General features: G+C 43.1%; 1 protein-coding gene across 1 annotated transcript in view; it reads left to right on the top strand.

Moving 5' to 3' along the window:
- LOC147333927 (neural cell adhesion molecule 1-like) overlaps window positions 1-19,006 on the top strand; it is a gene marked incomplete at its 5' end in the record, with an annotated part of 164,596 nt that overhangs the window by 14,264 nt on the left and 131,326 nt on the right. The window contains one exon of the mRNA XM_086285854.1: window positions 13,015-13,200. Within this exon, the coding sequence (XP_086141980.1) occupies window positions 13,015-13,200 (186 nt within the window). The remainder of the gene's footprint in view (window positions 1-13,014; window positions 13,201-19,006) is intronic.

Here is a 19,006-nt window from a genome sequence, read left to right as displayed (position 1 = left end):
GACAATAAGAAAATCCAAAATATGTTTTCCACAAGGAGTAGATACAGAAATAAAAGATGTAGCCATCCCATGGTAGCAGAAACCTCCACATGCATCAAATAATGCAAAGCGCAGAGGTGCAATGACGGTGTTACATGTAGCACAGCAGAACGGATTGTGTTTAAAAACCCTAATCAAAGAAACGGCAGCAACATTGACCGTAAGGAGGTTTACGATCTACTTTGTCAGCAGTGTCCGCGTCTGAAACAATGGATGGAGAGTAGATTCCCCAGAAATTCTTTCCAGGAAGCAGTGAAATACAGAAAGGAGAACTTTGGAAAGAGCCGACAGTCTTTTACTGAAATTCGCAGTGTTATGTTGCTGCTCGAACTGAGCGAGTCAGTTTGTCTCATAACTGGTTCCTTCATAAAGCAAGGCACAGAGTTTGTGCTATTTGACAACTTTGTCTTGACCAACGCTCACTTATTCAACTACTGGGTTAAATCAAACACACCTAACTGGCGTGAATTTGTAAACATTACCGTGGTCTTAAACTTTGAAGACCAAGAATTGGACAAGAACAACCTTAACGCTAAGGTGTACTTTATTAAAGAAGGCACATGTTAACAGCACAAACACCAACTGACTAAAAACAAAATGGCTTTCTTTTATACTCTACCTATTCAGGTGAGCATCCGGACTAGCCCAAGTATGGGGGTTAACTAATCAAAATGAAAACGCAACCCTCCACACAAACAAACATACAATAACATTAGAGCACATAACAAACATATACATATTTCCAAAACGTACTATAAACGAGTCAGTAACACAAGCTTTAACCATTACTATCTAAATTAAAACCCTATCTAAATCAAATCACAACAACAGTTGCCTCAAGGCGCTTTATATTATGAAGTAGATCATACAATAATAGATACAGAGGGAAACCCAACAATCATATGGCTCCCTGTGAGCAAGCACTTTGGCAACAGTGGTAAGGAAAAACTCCCTTTTAACAGGAAGAAACCTGCAACAGAACCAGGTTAAGGGAGGGGCGGGGCCATCTGCAGTGACCAGCTGGGAGCTGGAGGCTGCATGCCAATTGGAAGGCTTTAAGTCATTTTATTTGCGTTTGTTTAACCTGAAAATAAAAATAATCACAATAAAAGTGAAACTTCAGCATATAAAAAGTGAAACTTCAGCTCCACATGAGGCAGACGTACTGGAGCCATACTTTCCGAGAGAATCAGGTGCTTCTCCACACAGCACCCAGTCTGGACTGAGAAGCCTTTAGACTGACAGTTCAAATTCCCAGCATCGGGATCCTCACTGACCCGTTAATAAACCAGGAAACTGGAGACTGCATCTGATTGGGCAGTTCTGAGTCTAATCGTCACCTCCAAGCTGCACAGAAGCCTGCAAGAGACACGTCAGACATCAGGATGAGAAATCCACTTACACAGACTCACTATCCCTCTGTGAAAGAGGAAGATCAACATCAGCCTTTAAATCTAATTAAAAGAGTTATAACCTATGGCCCTGGGAAATAGAAGTGCTGCCTTCTGCAAATGGGACTGCAGAGTCTCCATCAGATTACAGAGGACAGCGCTAATGCAGACGAGTTCATCAGCAGCCCTGTTTCATACGGTAATCCTTAAGAATGGAGAACGCATTTTTCAGCGTGGGAGCGTCAGGCCTCACATTTCGGAACAGCTTCTAATGGAGCCTCACTGCGTCTAGAGACTGGAGATCAGGTGTTTTTATGTCTCTGGGTTAGTTTTAAAATATATGACCATCATTTTCACCATTCCACCTTCAGTGGTCATCTTCTTTTTACCATGTAAAAAGGGAAACGCTTGTCTCTGTCCACAGTCAAAGATAAAGAGCAGCTGTACCTGGGCCTCCTTGTTCTGATGGTTGTTTGTCCATAACGGACGTCTTCAGTTCTCACTGCTGAGTAGATCACAGCTGAATCAGTCTCTGTACAATAAACACATTAAAATTACTGCAACAGTGCTGTGATATTATTACACTACAGCGATGGAGACATTTCATTCTGTTCTTTTAAGCTTATTAAAAGCATTAAATGGTGTCTTTATATAAATTGCAGCAGCTTTTCACAGTTTTTATTTTATTTTAACACCTCTGCTGCAAAACAGTGAGAACAAAGGAATGAGGAAGTTTCTGAGAAAAAGAAGAAGGGCGGCCACAGAGCTGCAGACTGATGCACTTTTACCACAGAGCATGAAGGAAACATGCATGACCAGTGTTATCAGCCAAACCCAAACACACTGCAGCAAGAAGCTCCATCAGTGTCACACTAACTCGAGTCAAAAAGAAGCAGCACAAGTTTAAAAGAATAAAAAGTCACTGATGGATATTGTTTTGGAGGAAGGAAGGTTCAGGGCTGAAGCAATCAGCTTCATGGGCTCATCCGGTTAGAATAAGAAAAGCAGCCATCTAATGCAGAATTATTTTCAGGGTACTCCTTTTATTCTCAAATAAATAAGGCAAAAAAGGAAGGAAACAAAGACACACATGGACTGCCAATGCTGAAAGAAAACAGAGATTTAAGTTACTCAGTACCTTAAACAATACATAAATTAAAAACCCAAACAGAACCTCACCTCAGCTGCCGCCCCGTGTGGAAGTGCGGAAAGAGTGAGCCAAAAGTGAATGCAGTCCTTATATACTGTGTGACATATAATGTGTGACAGGTGAGTGCAATCAAGGACAAGCACCACACCCAATCAAAGGTGAGAGAACTAAACAAGGTGCATCTGGTGAAGTGAGTGGGTGTGCTGGGATGTGCTAAAAGGTGGGTCTCTACAACAGCCGCCCCCATATTTCTAGTGAGAAATATGTTGATATGATCAGGATCAGTCTTCGTCAGGAAGCGAGGGCAGGGGGATCAGACAGGAGACAGGGCGGATATAGGTTTTATCCTGTACTAAGACCTCCACAGTTCTGATGTGGTCATCTGGGCTTTTCAGCAAGCGCGTCACTCTTCCTATAGGCCAAAGGGCTCGTGGAAGGTGTGAATCCATAATCATGACGACAGAGTTCAATGTGAGATCTGGTTTTTCCTTCTGCCATTTGGGTCTTCTTTGGAGGGATGGTAGATAGTCTCTTATGAAGTGTCGCCAGAAGTGATCTGCCAATATTTGTGCATGTCGCCATCGTCGTCGGCCTAGGAGGTCAGAATCAGAATAGGATACCAGGGGGAGTGATGAATCATGTCGGCCCATAAGGAGAAGGTTTGGGGTTACGGGGTCAATGTCCGCAATGTCTGAGGATACATAGCCTAGGGGTTTTGAGTTAAGAATGCCTTCAATCTCAATTAGGACTGTTCTTAAGACCTCTTCAGTGACCATCTGTGCACCAATGGTTCTCTTCAGAGCATTCTTCACAGAACGTATCTCCCTCTCCCAGGCTCCACCGAAATGGGGTGCATGCGGGGGATTGAATTTGAAATGGATTCTTTTAGTCATCAGGACCGGCTGTAGAGTCGGAGCAAGGTTGTTAAAAGCTGCCCGTAGTTCCTCATCTCCTCCTTTGAAGTTAGTTCCTTGATCACATATAATTTCCAGGGGTGTTCCTCGTCGAGAAATGAATCGTTGGAGGGCCATGAGGAAGGAGTCTGTATCCATACTGTTTAGGAGGTCAAGATGTATACACCGAGTGGTGAGACATTTGAATATTATTCCCCACCTTTTCTCCGATCTGCGGCCTGTCTTGACCTTGTATGGTCCAAAGCAGTCTATTCCTGTGGAGTAGAAAGGTGGTTTGAATAACCTAAGACGAGCAGCAGGCAAGTCTGACATTTTTGGAATGATGGGCTGTGCTCTCCATTTCTGACATGCGACGCAGCTATACCGATGCCTGCGTACGGCTTCCCTTCCTCTGAGGACCCAGAATTTCCGACGTAGTTCAGCAAAAAGTCTTTCTGAACCAGCATGATGCAGTTTGTCATCATAATTTTGTATGATCAGTTTGGTCACTGGATGAGCAGGATCAAGTACTATTGGGTGAATGACATTCAATTCCAAGTCTGGGCTTTGCCGTAGTCGGCCTCCAACATGGATAAGTCCAGAATTCCTGCACAACACTGGTGACAAACACAATAGACGGCTGTCGGATGAGAGGGGTTTGTCTGACTGTAAACGGGCTAAGTCTTCACCGAAACTGTCCAGTTGTGCCTGACGAAGGATTTCTTGTTCTGCTGTTTGATAATCAGCTGCAGAAGGAATGTTACCCTTTTGGTTGGAGAGTGGAGAGTGAATGAGCCGTGAAATCCAATAGCTCTTGATACGTTCTGAAGCTGGGTGTGTATGTATGGGAGGGTATACTGACAATACCAAAGAAGTAGGATTTCTTTAACTCAGTCTGATCATCATCAGGATGGAGATCTGTAACTGTGGGCCAGTTATTTGGAGGTTCATGCAGAAACGAGGGACCCTCAGTCCACCTGTTTGGGCTAAGGAACTCTTTCAGGGATTTACCTCTCGTAACATCATCAGCAGGATTTGTGGCTGAATTGATGTATCTCCAGTCTTGACTGTTTGTGAGGTTTTGAATTTCTGAGACTCTGGCTCCTACGAATACCTTGAAACGGCAGGAATCTGACTGAAGCCAGTGAAGTACAGTTGTCGAGTCAGACCAAAGGGTGGTAGTCCTGACTGGTAAGGTGAGTTCTGTTTGTATGAGCTCACAGAGGCGTGCGCCTAGTAGGGCTGCGCATAGCTCCAGTCTGGGTATTGTTAAATGCCGTTTAGGAGCAACACGTGAGCGAGCTAACAAGAAACTCAGTTCTACATGGCCTTCAAGATCATCTGATCTCAAATATGCGACAGCACCATATGCTCGCTCTGAAGCGTCACAGAAGATATGAATGTCTCGAACTGTGGTAGAAACATCCATTTCCTTAGAAGTATAGCAACGTGGGATGGCAATTTGTGGGAGATAACAAAGTTCTTCTTCCCAGGACTTCCATGCCTCTAAGAGGTCGTGTGGAAGGGAGGGGTCGTCCCAATCTCTCTCTTTTCTCCATAGCTCTTGCACCAAGGTTTTGGCGCATGTTGTGAATGGGAGTAAGTAGCCTAATGGGTCATACAGACGAGCAAGTACTGCATAGATACGACGCATTGTGGTGGGGTGTGAGGCTAGAGTTCTGTATTTATAGGCAAACAAATCAGTCTCACAATTCCACAATAATCCTAATGTGCGTTCATGTGGGCCAGATGGCTTGTCTTCAGTCAGGCAAAGTTCATTACTTGCCGTTCTTACCTCAGATGGTAGATGGCTAATCACAACAGGATTATTGCTGGCCCACTGGCGAAGGTCGAAGCCTCCTTCTGATAGATGGTTTCTTAATTTGTCTAGGAGTGTTCGAGCTAACTCTGCTGATAGAATATTCTGCAAGCAGTTATCAACATAGAAACACTGCATTACTGAAGACTGCACATCTTTGTCAGATTGATATTCCTTCACATGTTTCTGCAGTGCATAGATTGCACAACAAGGGCTGCAGGTCGTACCAAAGGGGAGTACCTGCCACTCATACACTGAAGGGGGAGCTGCTTTGTTCATGTCAGGCCACAGGAATCGGAGGAGTGGTTTATCAGGAGGCAGAAGACTGACTTGGTGAAACATGCCTTTGATGTCGCCACTTATTGCTACTGAATGTTGCCTAAAACGCAACAAAACACCAAGAAGTGTTGGGCCTAGGATTGGTCCTGGCAATAGGTACTTATTGAGACACTGACCTTGAAATGTGAAAGAGCAGTCAAAGACTATGCAATCTTTATTGTTGTGACTTGTCATATGATGAGGAATATACCAGGTTTCTTTGCTATTGTGCATCTCCTCTGGGCTAAGTTTGACTATATAGCCTGCTTGCTCCAATTTCAAAATCTGATCCTTGTAAGACATGGCTTTGCCAGGATCTTTAGCTAACCGAGCCTCAGTGTTGCGGAGTCTAGACATGACTACATTTGGAGGGACATTCAAAGGAGGAAAGTTTGCCATCCGAAGAAGAGGAGTGGCGTAGCGATTAACACCATTGATCTCAACCCTTTTTGTGGCCTGTTCAAGGAGTTCCAGTGCCAGTTGATCTTGCTTTGATCGGATCACAGATTTCTCACTGTATTCAGGTAAAGTGTCTAGTTGCCATAGCTTCTCAACATGATAACGCAGTACATCTGCAGATGAACTGAGAGATGTGAACAAACACTGCACGTGCTCTGTACTGCTCTGGGGATGAAAATCTGTGATCGGGCCTTGAAGTGTCCATCCTAATTGGGTTTTAACTCCTGCAGGAGACCCATATGGTCCCTGTCTCAATGGAGCAGTAGGCGTGATGAGGTGAGTATGATCTGAGCCTATGAGCAGGAGTGGCGCTGCTTTATTAATAATGGGTAATGGGATACCTTGAAGATGCTTGTATCTCCGTTGGAGAGATGATACAGGGTAGGTGTGGTCTGAAAGTGCTAGGTGATTTGCAGTGAAGGCATTAGTAATTGTGTAGGTTTTCTCTGGGTGTGCGATGGGTGAGATTTTGAAACTTACGGAAGAACCATGAATAGTTTCAACTTCTTGACGGACCGTTCTAAGTGATAATCTCTCTGCTTCCCCAGTTAGGTTGAGATGCTGTGCAGCTGATGTCAGAAGAATGGTACGCTGGGAGCCATCGTCAAGTACTGCATATGTTTCAAGGGTTCTTTTGCCATTTCGCAGGAGCACTTTCACGACCTTTAAAAGGACACTAGGACAATCACTAGGTCTATCAAAGTATAGCGTCCTCACTACAGGATGAGTGTCAGTTTTAGATCTCTTATTTACATCGCATAGGATCTGGAGATGTAGTCCCATACAGGTGGCACATGCTTTCTTCAGGTCACACTTTGCGGCCTGATGATTCCTAGCACAACGCCAACACCGTTTGTTTCTCTTTATCCAGTTTATTTTCTCATCCTTTGTCTTCTGAATAAACCCAGGACACTTACTAATGTGATGTTCTGGTGAGCAGCAATATGCACATGTAGCCTTAGTTGTCATGATCGGCTGTGTTGCATGTACAGAATCATCAGATGTATTTGCTTCATGTAATATTGTTGTAAGTGGAGAAGCGTACTTACGGGCAGGTCGTGTCTGGTTGAAGGATGGAACAGGACTGGCCTTCTTTGGTTGACACCTGCATTCCATTTGCAACCAGGATGAGAACAAAGGCAAGGTATACGTCATTTCTCCCTGTTCCCTGTAAACATGCCGTTTGAAGCGACTGAAATGCTCTGCAGGCAACTTCACTAACAAGCGATCGACATGGGAGCCACAGTCTAGTTCTGCACGTCCTTGTTCTCCCATAGTGCTAAGCAACCCAACTAAAGCCTGTACTCGAAGAGCAAAATTATCAAGGCTCTGACCATCACCTGCTCTGATAGGAGGCAGTTCCAGTATATTCTTTAGCTCTTTCAATGCCAGCTGTCTTGGTTGCCCATAACGCTCATCAAGGGCTTTGATGGCTTGAGTGTATGGGTCAGGAGCGTAGGAAAAGGCAAGAGCTAATCGTTTAGCTTGGTCTACTTTGAGGTGATCAAGAAGGACATGATATTTGAAGTGCTCTGTCTCATGAGGATCAAGAAGGTTTGTAAGGGCCATCCGTAACATCCTGTATTGCATTTCGTCTTCTCTACTAAGGTCTGGAAATGAAGGACCTTCAAGCTTATATACATGTGTTCTCGTGCTAGAGGAGTGACCCGAGCTAGCAGTACCAGATATCAAAGGTTTCTGTTCATATGAGGTATTGGATGTAGCTGGTTGCTGCTCTAGAGGAGGGCAATGCTTGTGGTCAGATATGCAAATGAGAGGTTGAACAGGGTCTTCAGCTAAAGGAACAGCAGGTTGAACACATGAGATCTGGTCGGGATCCTGCCTTGATAAGGCCAGGAAATCAAAGGGAGTCTCATCTTCTGTAGCAAGGACTGGTCTAGGCAAACCAGTTGAAGGGATAGCAGCATCTAGTATTGTTGCATTAGGTACGGGAGGGCTGGCAGCTGCAACTAGGCCAGGCTGACGGCTAATCTGCGGGGGCTGGATTGGTGATTGACAGGTTGCTGTATCAGTTACTGGGAGCTGCTCATGTTGTTGATGTGTTTGAGGACTGGCTCGTAAACTGCATACAGAAGCTTTGATTCCATCTGATGAGACTGTGCGAATGGAAGATCTGGAGCTACAAGAATGGGAAGGAGATGATTGAACCATAAATTGCTTAATCTCCCTCATGGTCGTTAGGAGTTCCCTCATGACCTCATCTTGGGTGGTGGGTAAAGGAACAAGGGATGTCTCTGGTGGTCTTTCTGACTCTCCGACAGGATCCTGCAGCCCATGTGTGTCTTTATCACTGTGCTGGCATTCAGTTTGGCTCTCTGTCTCACATGTAGCTCTTCTAGCTCCAGGGTACTGAACTTCATACTGTTGCAGGTAGGCAGGAGGTCTACTATCACGACTGGATCTTCTAGATGGCTGCTGTGTATCCATGATGCTAATACCTCTCCGGCTCGGAGGACCATGTTTTGGAGGAAGGAAGGTTCAGGGCTGAAGCAATCAGCTTCATGGGCTCATCCGGTTAGAATAAGAAAAGCAGCCATCTAATGCAGAATTATTTTCAGGGTACTCCTTTTATTCTCAAATAAATAAGGAAAAAAAGGAAGGAAACAAAGACACACATGGACTGCCAATGCTGAAAGAAAACAGAGATTTAAGTTACTCAGTACCTTAAACAATACATAAATTAAAAACCCAAACAGAACCTCACCTCAGCTGCCGCCCCGTGTGGAAGTGCGGAAAGGGTGAGCCAAAAGTGAATGCAGTCCTTATATACTGTGTGACATATAATGTGTGACAGGTGAGTGCAATCAAGGACAAGCACCACACCCAATCAAAGGTGAGAGAACTAAACAAGGTGCATCTGGTGAAGTGAGTGGGTGTGCTGGGATGTGCTAAAAGGTGGGTCTCTACAACAGATATAAAGGACATTTTATCTGTTCAGTCTCTTCATATGTCTCATGTTCACATGTTCCATATCTTAACTGTGTGTAGCAACAACAGATAACACACATGTGTGGGCCTCATCTGAGCTCTGACACATGTAGCTCAGTGACAGCACTGTCTCTCTCTGCCTCTCTGTCTACATGGCTGTGAACAAAAATATAAACACTGAGGCTTCAAAATGCAGCATCTACAACACTGTCACTCTGCCTCCACCATGGAGACAGTCTCCATGGTGATGAGTACAATTGGCAGCTGAAACTGTTGTGAACTTCTCCATGAGTCATATTTCCTGTTTCAGAGCTGCTGATTGGCTCTTTGGGCCCTTTACCTTCAGGAGGTCATGGACGAAGCACTGAAGTCGTTTATCACGTAAAAAATATTTTTAGCTTATAATAATTTGATTTATTTTTATTTATTTATTTAGGACAGTGCATGTTAATGAACATAAATGTAAAAAAAAAAAAAAAGATTTATAGCCAAAGGCTAATTTCCATCTGTTGTTAAATAATAAAATATTAATGAAAACTGGAGGTTTTTATTTAGAACTTGGATTTTAAGCTATTTATGCCTTTTTTGCTGCTCTTTTTTAAACTTATTCCCTTTAAACTGTATTTATTCTTTTTAAAATATATTGGTTATTGCACTGTAGAGGCTGCTGAGGAACAGTATTTCGTTTCAGGCTGTGTAACACGAAATGACAATAACCAATAAAGTCTTGAGAGCTGCCATCATTGTTCCAGCAGGAGGCAGTAAAACACCAAACTGCACCTGTTGTGCTGAAAAGGTGTGAGCATGTGCAGTAACCCAGTAAGTTACCTGACTATCTCTCTCTCTCACACACACACACACACACACACACACACACACACACACACACACACACACACACACACACACACACACAGTACTGATACTAATGACTCGCTCTCAGATCTATTTGGGTTTAATGTCAGGGTATATTTGTGGATGAAAGTTTTGGTAGGACACATGATGTGGACAGTCTGGTAATCCCAGAATATTTTAATGTAAGAAAACTCCAGACAGCTCTGGAGAAAGTTTCAGAGTAAAAGCCCTGGAGTGTTTTACATGTTATTCTGTTGGATTAAATCTGACGGAGCTGATTCATAAACACTTCACTGCCAGGTATCAGGTGACCTGCAGAGACTGATCCTACAAACACTCAGAAACAGAGTAAACCAAACTGCACCACAGTGATCAGACGAAACCTTCCTGACATGAACACAGCTCCTCAGTAAAAACTGTGAACCAGCAGAGAGACTACACCCAGCACCATACACCACCTCTCTGACACAGTACACCCTTGGGCAGGTGGTGTCCCCATAAACAGTGTGAGAAGCTCTGATTATTTACTATGTTCAAACAAACTGAGTGTCCACAAACGTCTGAGCTCACAGTGAGAGCTGCTGGCACAGTTTGGAGGTGTTCTGCCCCCTGCTGGACACACAGAGCTACAACATGAGGATCAGAGGAGGCTGGTGCTGCTTCACCTTTAGACACAAGAAGGAGGTCAAAAAATGTAGAAACAGAGATTGTTTTTAAACCTGTAAAGGGGGAAATCCTGACGAACCAATCCACAGCCAGAAAAGAAGTCTAACTCTGTGCTGCTCCAATCAGGAATCAGCTCTGTTACTGTGTGAGTGTGTAAAGTCACAGAGTAGCTGGTTTCAAATGTATCTATAAAGTTTATTCACATTTTATTTAGGCTTCAAAAAACAGTCCAAGTTTATTTCTTTGGACTTTGTTCACTTAATGGATGTTTCCCTGCATTTCTATTTTCACAGTTTATTTCTTACAGCAGGAAAACTGAACAGAATGTATGTAAGAGGTCAGAGTGAGGATGACGTCACTTAATACAGGAAATACATGTTTGTCTGTTTTGATGATGAAGGACTTCTTCAGCTCTGTAAACAGCTACACTTGAGAGGACAGAGGTGATTTCATGGATCAATAACAATGTGTTTATCAGCTTTCATCATCGCAGTGCAGACATGACGTCAGATCTATCAGAGTGAAGGCCGTCTCTCTGATGACGTCACAGAGCAGAGTCCTTCTGTCCAATAAAGGATCTCAGATCAGCTGCTGCCATCTTGTGGCCACAGTTGGTTACTGTCTCTGAAAGTTGTCTCATGTTTCCTGTTGTCCTGCTAACAAAGGCTGGAGCTCATCATGCTGAGAGGGCAGCAGCATTTTGTGGCTCTTCACACATGTTCATTATATTCTGATGATCCTGGATGGAGACAAACTACAGATAAGTGTGTTCAGCCCAACTAGTTTATCTCATTACAGCAGTTTGATGTTTCCCTTTGAATCCCCCTGAAGATCCTGACAGTGAAGCACGTACATAATACTCCAGCCTTTCAACTCTGAGCTTATTTAGTTCTATTAATACACTGAAATCTCATTTGTGTCATGAAGAAAGTCTTTAATCAAACAGAATTCAAAGATCAGAAACATTTCATATATGGAGTTAAACATGAATCATTGTTTCAACAACATATTTATTGTTGTCATAAACAGACAAGAAGACAACAACAAACTGCTCCTCCCATTCAACACATGTCAGTCCATATCCCAGCAAACTAAATCATCTCCATTTACACATCAAATAGAAACATGAATCACTTGTAATGATTAGAAACTTGATAGAATTTCAAATCTAGTTTGGGGAGTCATTCAGTGAGAAACAGTGAAATGATTTTCCATGTGAAAAGGTGGACAGCAGAAACAGAAAGAAACAGTGAAACTAAAAGAGAAACAAAGAGCTTTGGAACAACGAGGCAGCAGGAGGACAGCTGCAGTTTAACAGCTTCAACTCACTGACAGGAAACAACATTAGAAACATCATCATCCTCAACTCATCTGCTGCACTGACACTGACACCTTCAACGGACACACCTTCAGTTTACCATCACCAGTGTCAATGTATGGAAACATCCTGTGAGTGAAAGTGTGTGTGAAGGTGTGTATGTGTGTGTTAGTATCAGGATCAGAGAACGACAGCTTTCCTCTGTTCCAGTCCAGATTCACTCTGATCCTCTGGAGCTTCTTCTGGACTGAGAGAGCAGTGACAGCTGATGGTGACCATGCTGAGTATTTACCTAAAAAGAACCATATTCTCCATAATCCAAACAGCATGCCCAGTCCCTTCCTCTGCACAGACTCTGCTAACACACCCAGTGCCCACATTGTACTGTCTCCAACTTCAACATCCCAGCTGTGAGTCCCTGAGTTAAAGCCCTCAGAGCCCAGGACAGAGCCGTAATCATCAAACCTCTCTGGATTATCAGGAAGCTGCTGCTTCTCTCCTCCTCGTCTCACACTGGTCAGATCTTCAGACAGGATGAGTTTTGGATGAGCAGTGTTTGGGTCCAGAATGAGAGGAGTGTAGGAGACCATGTCCTTCATGTTGTTCCAGATGTTGAAGGTCAGGTTGCCCAGGTGTTTGGCCTGGTCTATCAGAGCTCCTGAGGGCAGCTGTGGATCATCCAGCAGGGGGCAGCGCTGGACTCTTTCCACTGCAGCCTTGTAGTTGTGCAGGAATGAGACGTCTTCAGCTCTCAGCTCCTCCTCTGTGGCTCTGACTGTGTCTGAAAGAGCTGCTATCTCTCTGCTCAGAGCCTCCATCTTCTCCTTCATCATCCCACTCTTCTGCTCCTCTTCCTCCCTCAGTGCAGCCAGCTTGGCCTCCTCTTCCTCTGCTAGAAACTGGTGAAGCTTCTTAAACTGCTCCTTAAATCCAACATGACTGAAAACTCAAATGTCAAAGGAAATAATTGTACTTTGACCTTTAACCTCTCTGCTCTGTGTTGTTTCCTCTTTCAGACCAGAAAAACATCACAGCTGAGTCTGGACAGGACGTCACTCTGACATGTCGAGCTCCAAACATCAGACGTGTGTATTGGAGAAGAGATGACCTGTTGCCAGAAAATGTGTTTTTGTACCAGCATGGTCGTTTCGATCCAGACAACCAGCATCCATCTTTTAAGAACCGGGTGGATCTGCAGGACAGACAGATGAAGGATGGAGACGCGTCTTTGATTCTGAAGGATGTGACGATTAATGACGCTGAAACATACGAGTGTTATGTTCACATGGAAGAAACTCACTCATGGGAGCTCATCAGCATCATCTACCTCAGGGTTTCTCCAGGTGAGTGAGTAGAGTTGAGTGTGTGTGTGATCAGAGGTGAAGCTGCTTCCTGGTTGTTGATGTGTGTTTGTTGTATGGATGAGCTGGTGGATGTCAGAGGTAGACAGATGTTTCTCCAGCTGTTGTCTTTGTGGCTGGTAGTCTAGAGTTGTAGAGCAGCATTGTTTGGTTAGAGCAGAAACAAAGACATTTATGAATCCGTCTCTTCTTCTCTTGCTCTCTAACTCGTCTGTAAACATGTGTGGGGAAACTCAATATTAAAGCCTACAGCTGGAGGGGGAGGGGAGGGGTGAAGCTGCTGGTTGTGAGTCTGTGAAAGTGAATCCTGCCGGTGCCATAGCTGCTGAAAACGTACTTAGTGCAGACACAAAACGTCCATCAGCTTCAAAGTGTGTCAGAAAAATGTCCACATGGTGACTGATGGATGAGAGAGGTCCCATTGTTGTTGTTGTGCACAAATCATTGAACAACACAAACACTTAGAGCTGCTTTCAGTGCTGCCTGTTTTGTTACTGCACACATTTCTGATGGTCCTACAGTCCAACGTAGCAAACGTCTCCCTGAAGCCTAAAGGTTGGATCAGAGCGAGCAGCTGAAAGGACACATCTATGAATGCAGTCAGAGATTTTCTCACAACCTCACACTTCATCTCATCACAGTTAGGTGGTGTCCAAATTCATGGGCTGCATCCTCCTGAGGCTGCATTTGTAGGCTGAATACGTCACAGTGATGCGACGAAGGTTGTCCCAATTCGTAGAGTCCTGCAAATGCAGCCGACAAATGCGCACTCCTTTTCCCTGAATTTGATGGATGGGTCCTTTGTGTCCTTCATGGCCCTGCCTATACCAGAATTCATAGCGCGGTCAGCCAATTCCAGTTTCCAACAATGGTGGCTGCTACTAAGTTTTTAACATTATTCTTATTACTTTTTCTGGGTGACAAAATACGTTTTTAAGACATTTTCAGGCGAGAAAGTAGCTGTGTAAACTTCAAATATCTGCATATTTTATCAAGGTATCACATATTTTCAAAAGTGCACCGTCGTTTTCAGAGACGTCTGTTACCCACCCGTTCGATAGCAAGGGTTCAATGATCACTCAAGCCGGTGAGAGCAGCGGACTCCCGGCTTCACTGTTTTCAGACCCCTGCTCTTTCGCCACTCGGGTCAAACATGATATATAAGTCACTCAGATAACTTAAAATTGTTATTGTTTGGCTTTTTTCGGTGTTAATTTGTTCCGGAGTAAATCAGTTTGGCTGAGGGTGAAACATGGGTGAAAAAAGTGAAAAAAAAAAACTGAGAACAACGACCATGACTAGCACTAGCACATGATTGCGGAAACTAATTGCTAATACTTTAGTTAGAAAACATTACGAGAAAATGGTCTGATTGGTCCCCTCCCCAATCAGACCAGGAGTGACATGTTTAGCCGCATGTTCTCCTTAAATTGCTGGCTGTCTGAGTGGTGTCCCAGAAACGATGTGGTCTTCATAGATAATTGGCAAACCTTCTGGAGGAAACCTGGTCTTATTAGGAGAGACGGCATCCATCCCACTTTGGATGGAGCAGCTCTCATTTCTAGAAATATGGACAAATTTATTAAACCCCCCAAAATATGACTATCCAGAGTTGGGACCAGGAAGCAGAGTTGCAGTCTTACACGCCTCTGCAGCTTCTCTCCTCCTGCTACCCCCCAAAAAACCCATCTCCATAGAGACTGTGTCAGCTTCCAAACAGACAAAAAACAAACTAAAAACCAGCAACAAACAACTTAAACATAAACAATCACAAAGAAAGAACAATACAGTATCCACATCTGAACCAAAGAGTAAAACAGTGAAATGTGGATTATTAAATATTAGGTCTCTCTCCTCCAAGTCTCTGTTAGTACATGACTTAATAATTGATCAACAAATTGATTTACTCTGCCTTACAGAAACCTGGTTGCAGCAGGATGATTATGTTAGTTTAAATGAATCAACACCCCCGAGCCATTCTAACTACCAGAAATCTCGAAGCACAGGCCGAGGGGGCGGTGTGGCAGCAATTTTTCACACCAGCCTATTAATTAATGAAAGACCAAGACAGACTTTTAATTCATTCGAAAGCCTGATGCTTAACATTGTCCACCCCAGCTGTGAAACTCAGAAACCAGTCTTACTTGTTATCATCTATCGTCCACCTGGGCCTTACACAGAGTTTCTGTCTGATTTCTCAGACTTTATATCTAATTTAGTTCTGAGCTCAGATAAAATAATTATTGTGGGTGATTTTAACATCCATGTAGATGCTAAAAGTGACAGCCTCAACATGGCATTTAATCTGTTATTAGACTCAATTGGCTTCTCTCAAAATGTAAAAGAACCCACCCACCACTTTAATCACACTCTAGATCTTGTTTTAACATATGGCATAGAAACTGAACATTTAACAGTGTTTCCTGAAAACCCGCTCCTGTCTGATCATTTCCTGATAACATTTACATTTACAATAATTGATTACACAGCGGTGGAGAGTAGACTTTATCAAAGTAGATGTCTTTCTGAAAGCGCTCTTGTTAATAATCTCACCTCCTCACTACGTACAGCTCCTGTGAAAACTAAGGTCTCTAATCAGAAGTACCTGACTCCATGGTATAATTCTCAAACACGTACCCTAAAGCAGTTGACTCGTAATCTGGAGAGGAAATGGCGTGTCACAAATCTAGAGGATCATCATTTAGCCTGGAGAAATAGTTTGCTGCATTATAAGAAAGCCCTCCGCAAAGCCAGAACATCTTACTATTCATCACTGATTGAAGAAAATAAAAACAACCCCAGGTTTCTCTTCAGCACTGTAGCCAGGCTGACAAAAAGTCAGAGCTCTTTTGAGCCAACCATCCCTTTAACGTTAACTAGTAATGACTTCATGAACTTCTTCACAAATAAAATTTTTATCATTAGAGAAAAAATTACCAATAATCATCCCACAGATGTAATATTATCTACAGCTACTCTTAGTACCATTGATGTTAAGTTTGACTCTTTTTCTCTAATTGATCTTTCTGATTTAACTTCAATAATTACTTCCTCCAAACCATCAACGTGTCTTTTAGACCCCATTCCTACAAAATTGCTCAAAGAAGTCCTGCCATTAATTAATTCTTCGATCTTAAATATGATCAACCTATCTCTAATAATCAGCTATGTACCACAGGCCTTCAAGCTGGCTGTAGTTAAACCTTTACTCAAAAAGCCATCTCTAGACCCAGCAGTCTTAGCTAATTATAGGCCAATCTCCAACCTTCCTTTCATATCAAAAATCCTTGAAAGAGTAGTTGTCAAACAGCTAACAGATCATCTGCAGAGGAATGGTTTATTTGAAGAGTTTCAGTCAGGTTTCAGAGCTCATCACAGCACAGAAACAGCTTTAGTGAAGGTTACAAATGATCTTCTTATGGCCTCTGACAGTGAACTCATCTCTGTGCTTGTCCTGCTAGACCTTAGCGCAGCATTCGATACTGTCGACCATAATATCCTATTAGAGCGATTAGAACATGCTGTAGGTATTACAGGTACTGCACTGCAGTGGTTTGTATCATATCTATCTAATAGACTCCAGTTTGTGCATGTAAATGGAGAGTCCTCTTCACACACTGAGGTTAATTATGGAGTTCCACAGGGTTCAGTGCTAGGACCAATTCTGTTTACATTATACATGCTTCCCTTAGGCAGCATCATTAGAAGACATAGCATACATTTTCACTGCTATGCTGATGACACCCAGCTCTATCTGTCCATGAAGCCAGATAACACACACCAATTAGTTAAACTGCAGGAATGTCTTAAAGACATAAAGACCAGGATGGCCGCTAACTTTCTGCTTCTTAATTCAGATAAAACTGAGGTTATTGTACTCGGCCCTGAAAAGCTTAGAAATATGTATCTAAGCAGATTCTTACTCTGGATGGCATTACCTTGGCCTCCAGTAACGCGGTGAGAAACCTTGGAGTCATTTTTGACCAGGATATGTCCTTCAACGCACATATTAAACAAATATGTAAGACTGCTTTCTTCCATTTGTGCAACATCTCTAAAATTAGAAATATCTTGTCTCAGAGAGACGCTGAAAAACTAGTTCATGCATTTATTACTTCAAGGCTGGACTACTGTAATTCATTATTATCAGGATGTCCAAAAAACTCCCTGAAAAGCCTTCAACTAATCCAAAATGCTGCAGCAAGAGTCCTGACAGGGACTAGAAAGAGAGAGCATATTTCTCCTGTTTTGGCTTCCCTTCATTGGCTTCCTGTTAAATCCAGAATTGAATTCAAAATCCTGCTCCTCACATACAAGGTCTTAAATAATCAGGCCCCATCTTATCTTAATGACCTTGTAGTACCATATCACCCTATTAGAGCGCTTCGCTCTTGCTCTGCAGGCCTACTTGTTGTTCCTAGAGTATTTAAAAGTAGAATGGGAGGCAGAGCCTTCAGTTTTCAGGCCCCTCTTCTGTGGAACCAGCTTCCAGTTTGGATTCGGGAGACAGACACTATCTCTACTTTTAAGATTAGGCTTAAAACTTTCCTTTTTGCTAAAGCATATAGTTAGGGCTGGACCAGGTGACCCTGGATCCTCCCTTAGTTATGCTGCAATAGATGTAGGCTGCCGGGGGATTCCCATGATGCATTGAGTTTTTCCTTTCCAGTCATCTTTCTCACTCACTATGTATTAACAGACCTCTCTGCATTTAATCATATCTGTTATTAACCTCTGTCTCTCTTCCACAGCATGTCTTTTATCCTGTCTTCCTTCTCTCACCCCAACCGGTCGCAACAGATGGCTGCCCCTCCCTGAGCCTGGTTCTTCCTGTTAAAAGGGAGTTTTTCCTTCCCACTGTTGCCAAAGTGCTTGCTCATAGGGGGTCATATGATTGTTGGGTTTTTCTCTGTATCTATGAAGCACCTTGAGGCGACTTATGTTGTGATTTGGCGCTATATAAATAAATTGAATCGAAAGAGGAGAAAGAAACTGAGAATGACCAGAGCTGCTGTAATAGGCTGTCACACGCAAGGGGCACCGGAAGTGTAAACACGATGTATAAGTCACTTAGATAACTTAAAAATGTTTGTTTTTTTTACTTTTTTCGGTATTTTATTTGTTCCTCAGTAAATTGGCTTGGCTGAGATTAAAGTTCTAAAGTTTTCACACAGCTGAATAAACGTCCAACAGAAAACTGATTAAACAGAAGTGTGAGATGATCGAGAATTTATGCCGGTATCCTGTTATATCTTAAATAGCATGGAGCACACGGCTGGGTTTATTAAACTCCACTGAGACATCTGGTGACACAAAATTAGAAGGCAAGAACGTCCAATTTCACAGACGCTCCCTTCGGTGTACCAGGCCTCCTGAGGACCTAGCCCACGTAGACCAGGAAGGCCAGGTCCTCATGAAGATGTAGCCCATGGATTTGGACACCCAATTAAATCTGACTTTAAAAGTCTGATTAAAATTTTCAGCTTTGTTTTTGACGCCATTGTTGTGTTTGTCACATTAAGCAGGTCAGGTATACCAGTTAGAAACCAAACACAGTTTCCACTGTGTGTGTGAAGGAGACACGAGGCTGGGTGGACACTTAACATCTGTAATCCAGCTGTGACAGAGACAAAGTGTAATGTGTGTGTCAGTGTGATGTGTTGTAGTGTCAGGAGTCAGTATGCAGCTACAAAGCTTCTTGTTCAGTGTATACAAACAGCTGTAGCTCCATAAAGGCAGCATGCAGAGACTCACAGTGTCTTATAATGAGAGGCTGCTTTCTCTCACA

This window comes from Aulonocara sp. 'chitande type north' Nkhata Bay, linkage group LG3 (assembly GCF_057382095.1).
Source record: "Aulonocara sp. 'chitande type north' Nkhata Bay isolate Kocher_YH1m ecotype deep benthic linkage group LG3, A_spYH_male_GT1.1, whole genome shotgun sequence".
Taxonomy (NCBI): domain Eukaryota; kingdom Metazoa; phylum Chordata; class Actinopteri; order Cichliformes; family Cichlidae; genus Aulonocara; species Aulonocara sp. 'chitande type north' Nkhata Bay.
The sequence above is the reverse complement of the archived record's forward strand: the minus strand, read 5'-3'. Positions and strand labels throughout refer to the sequence as shown.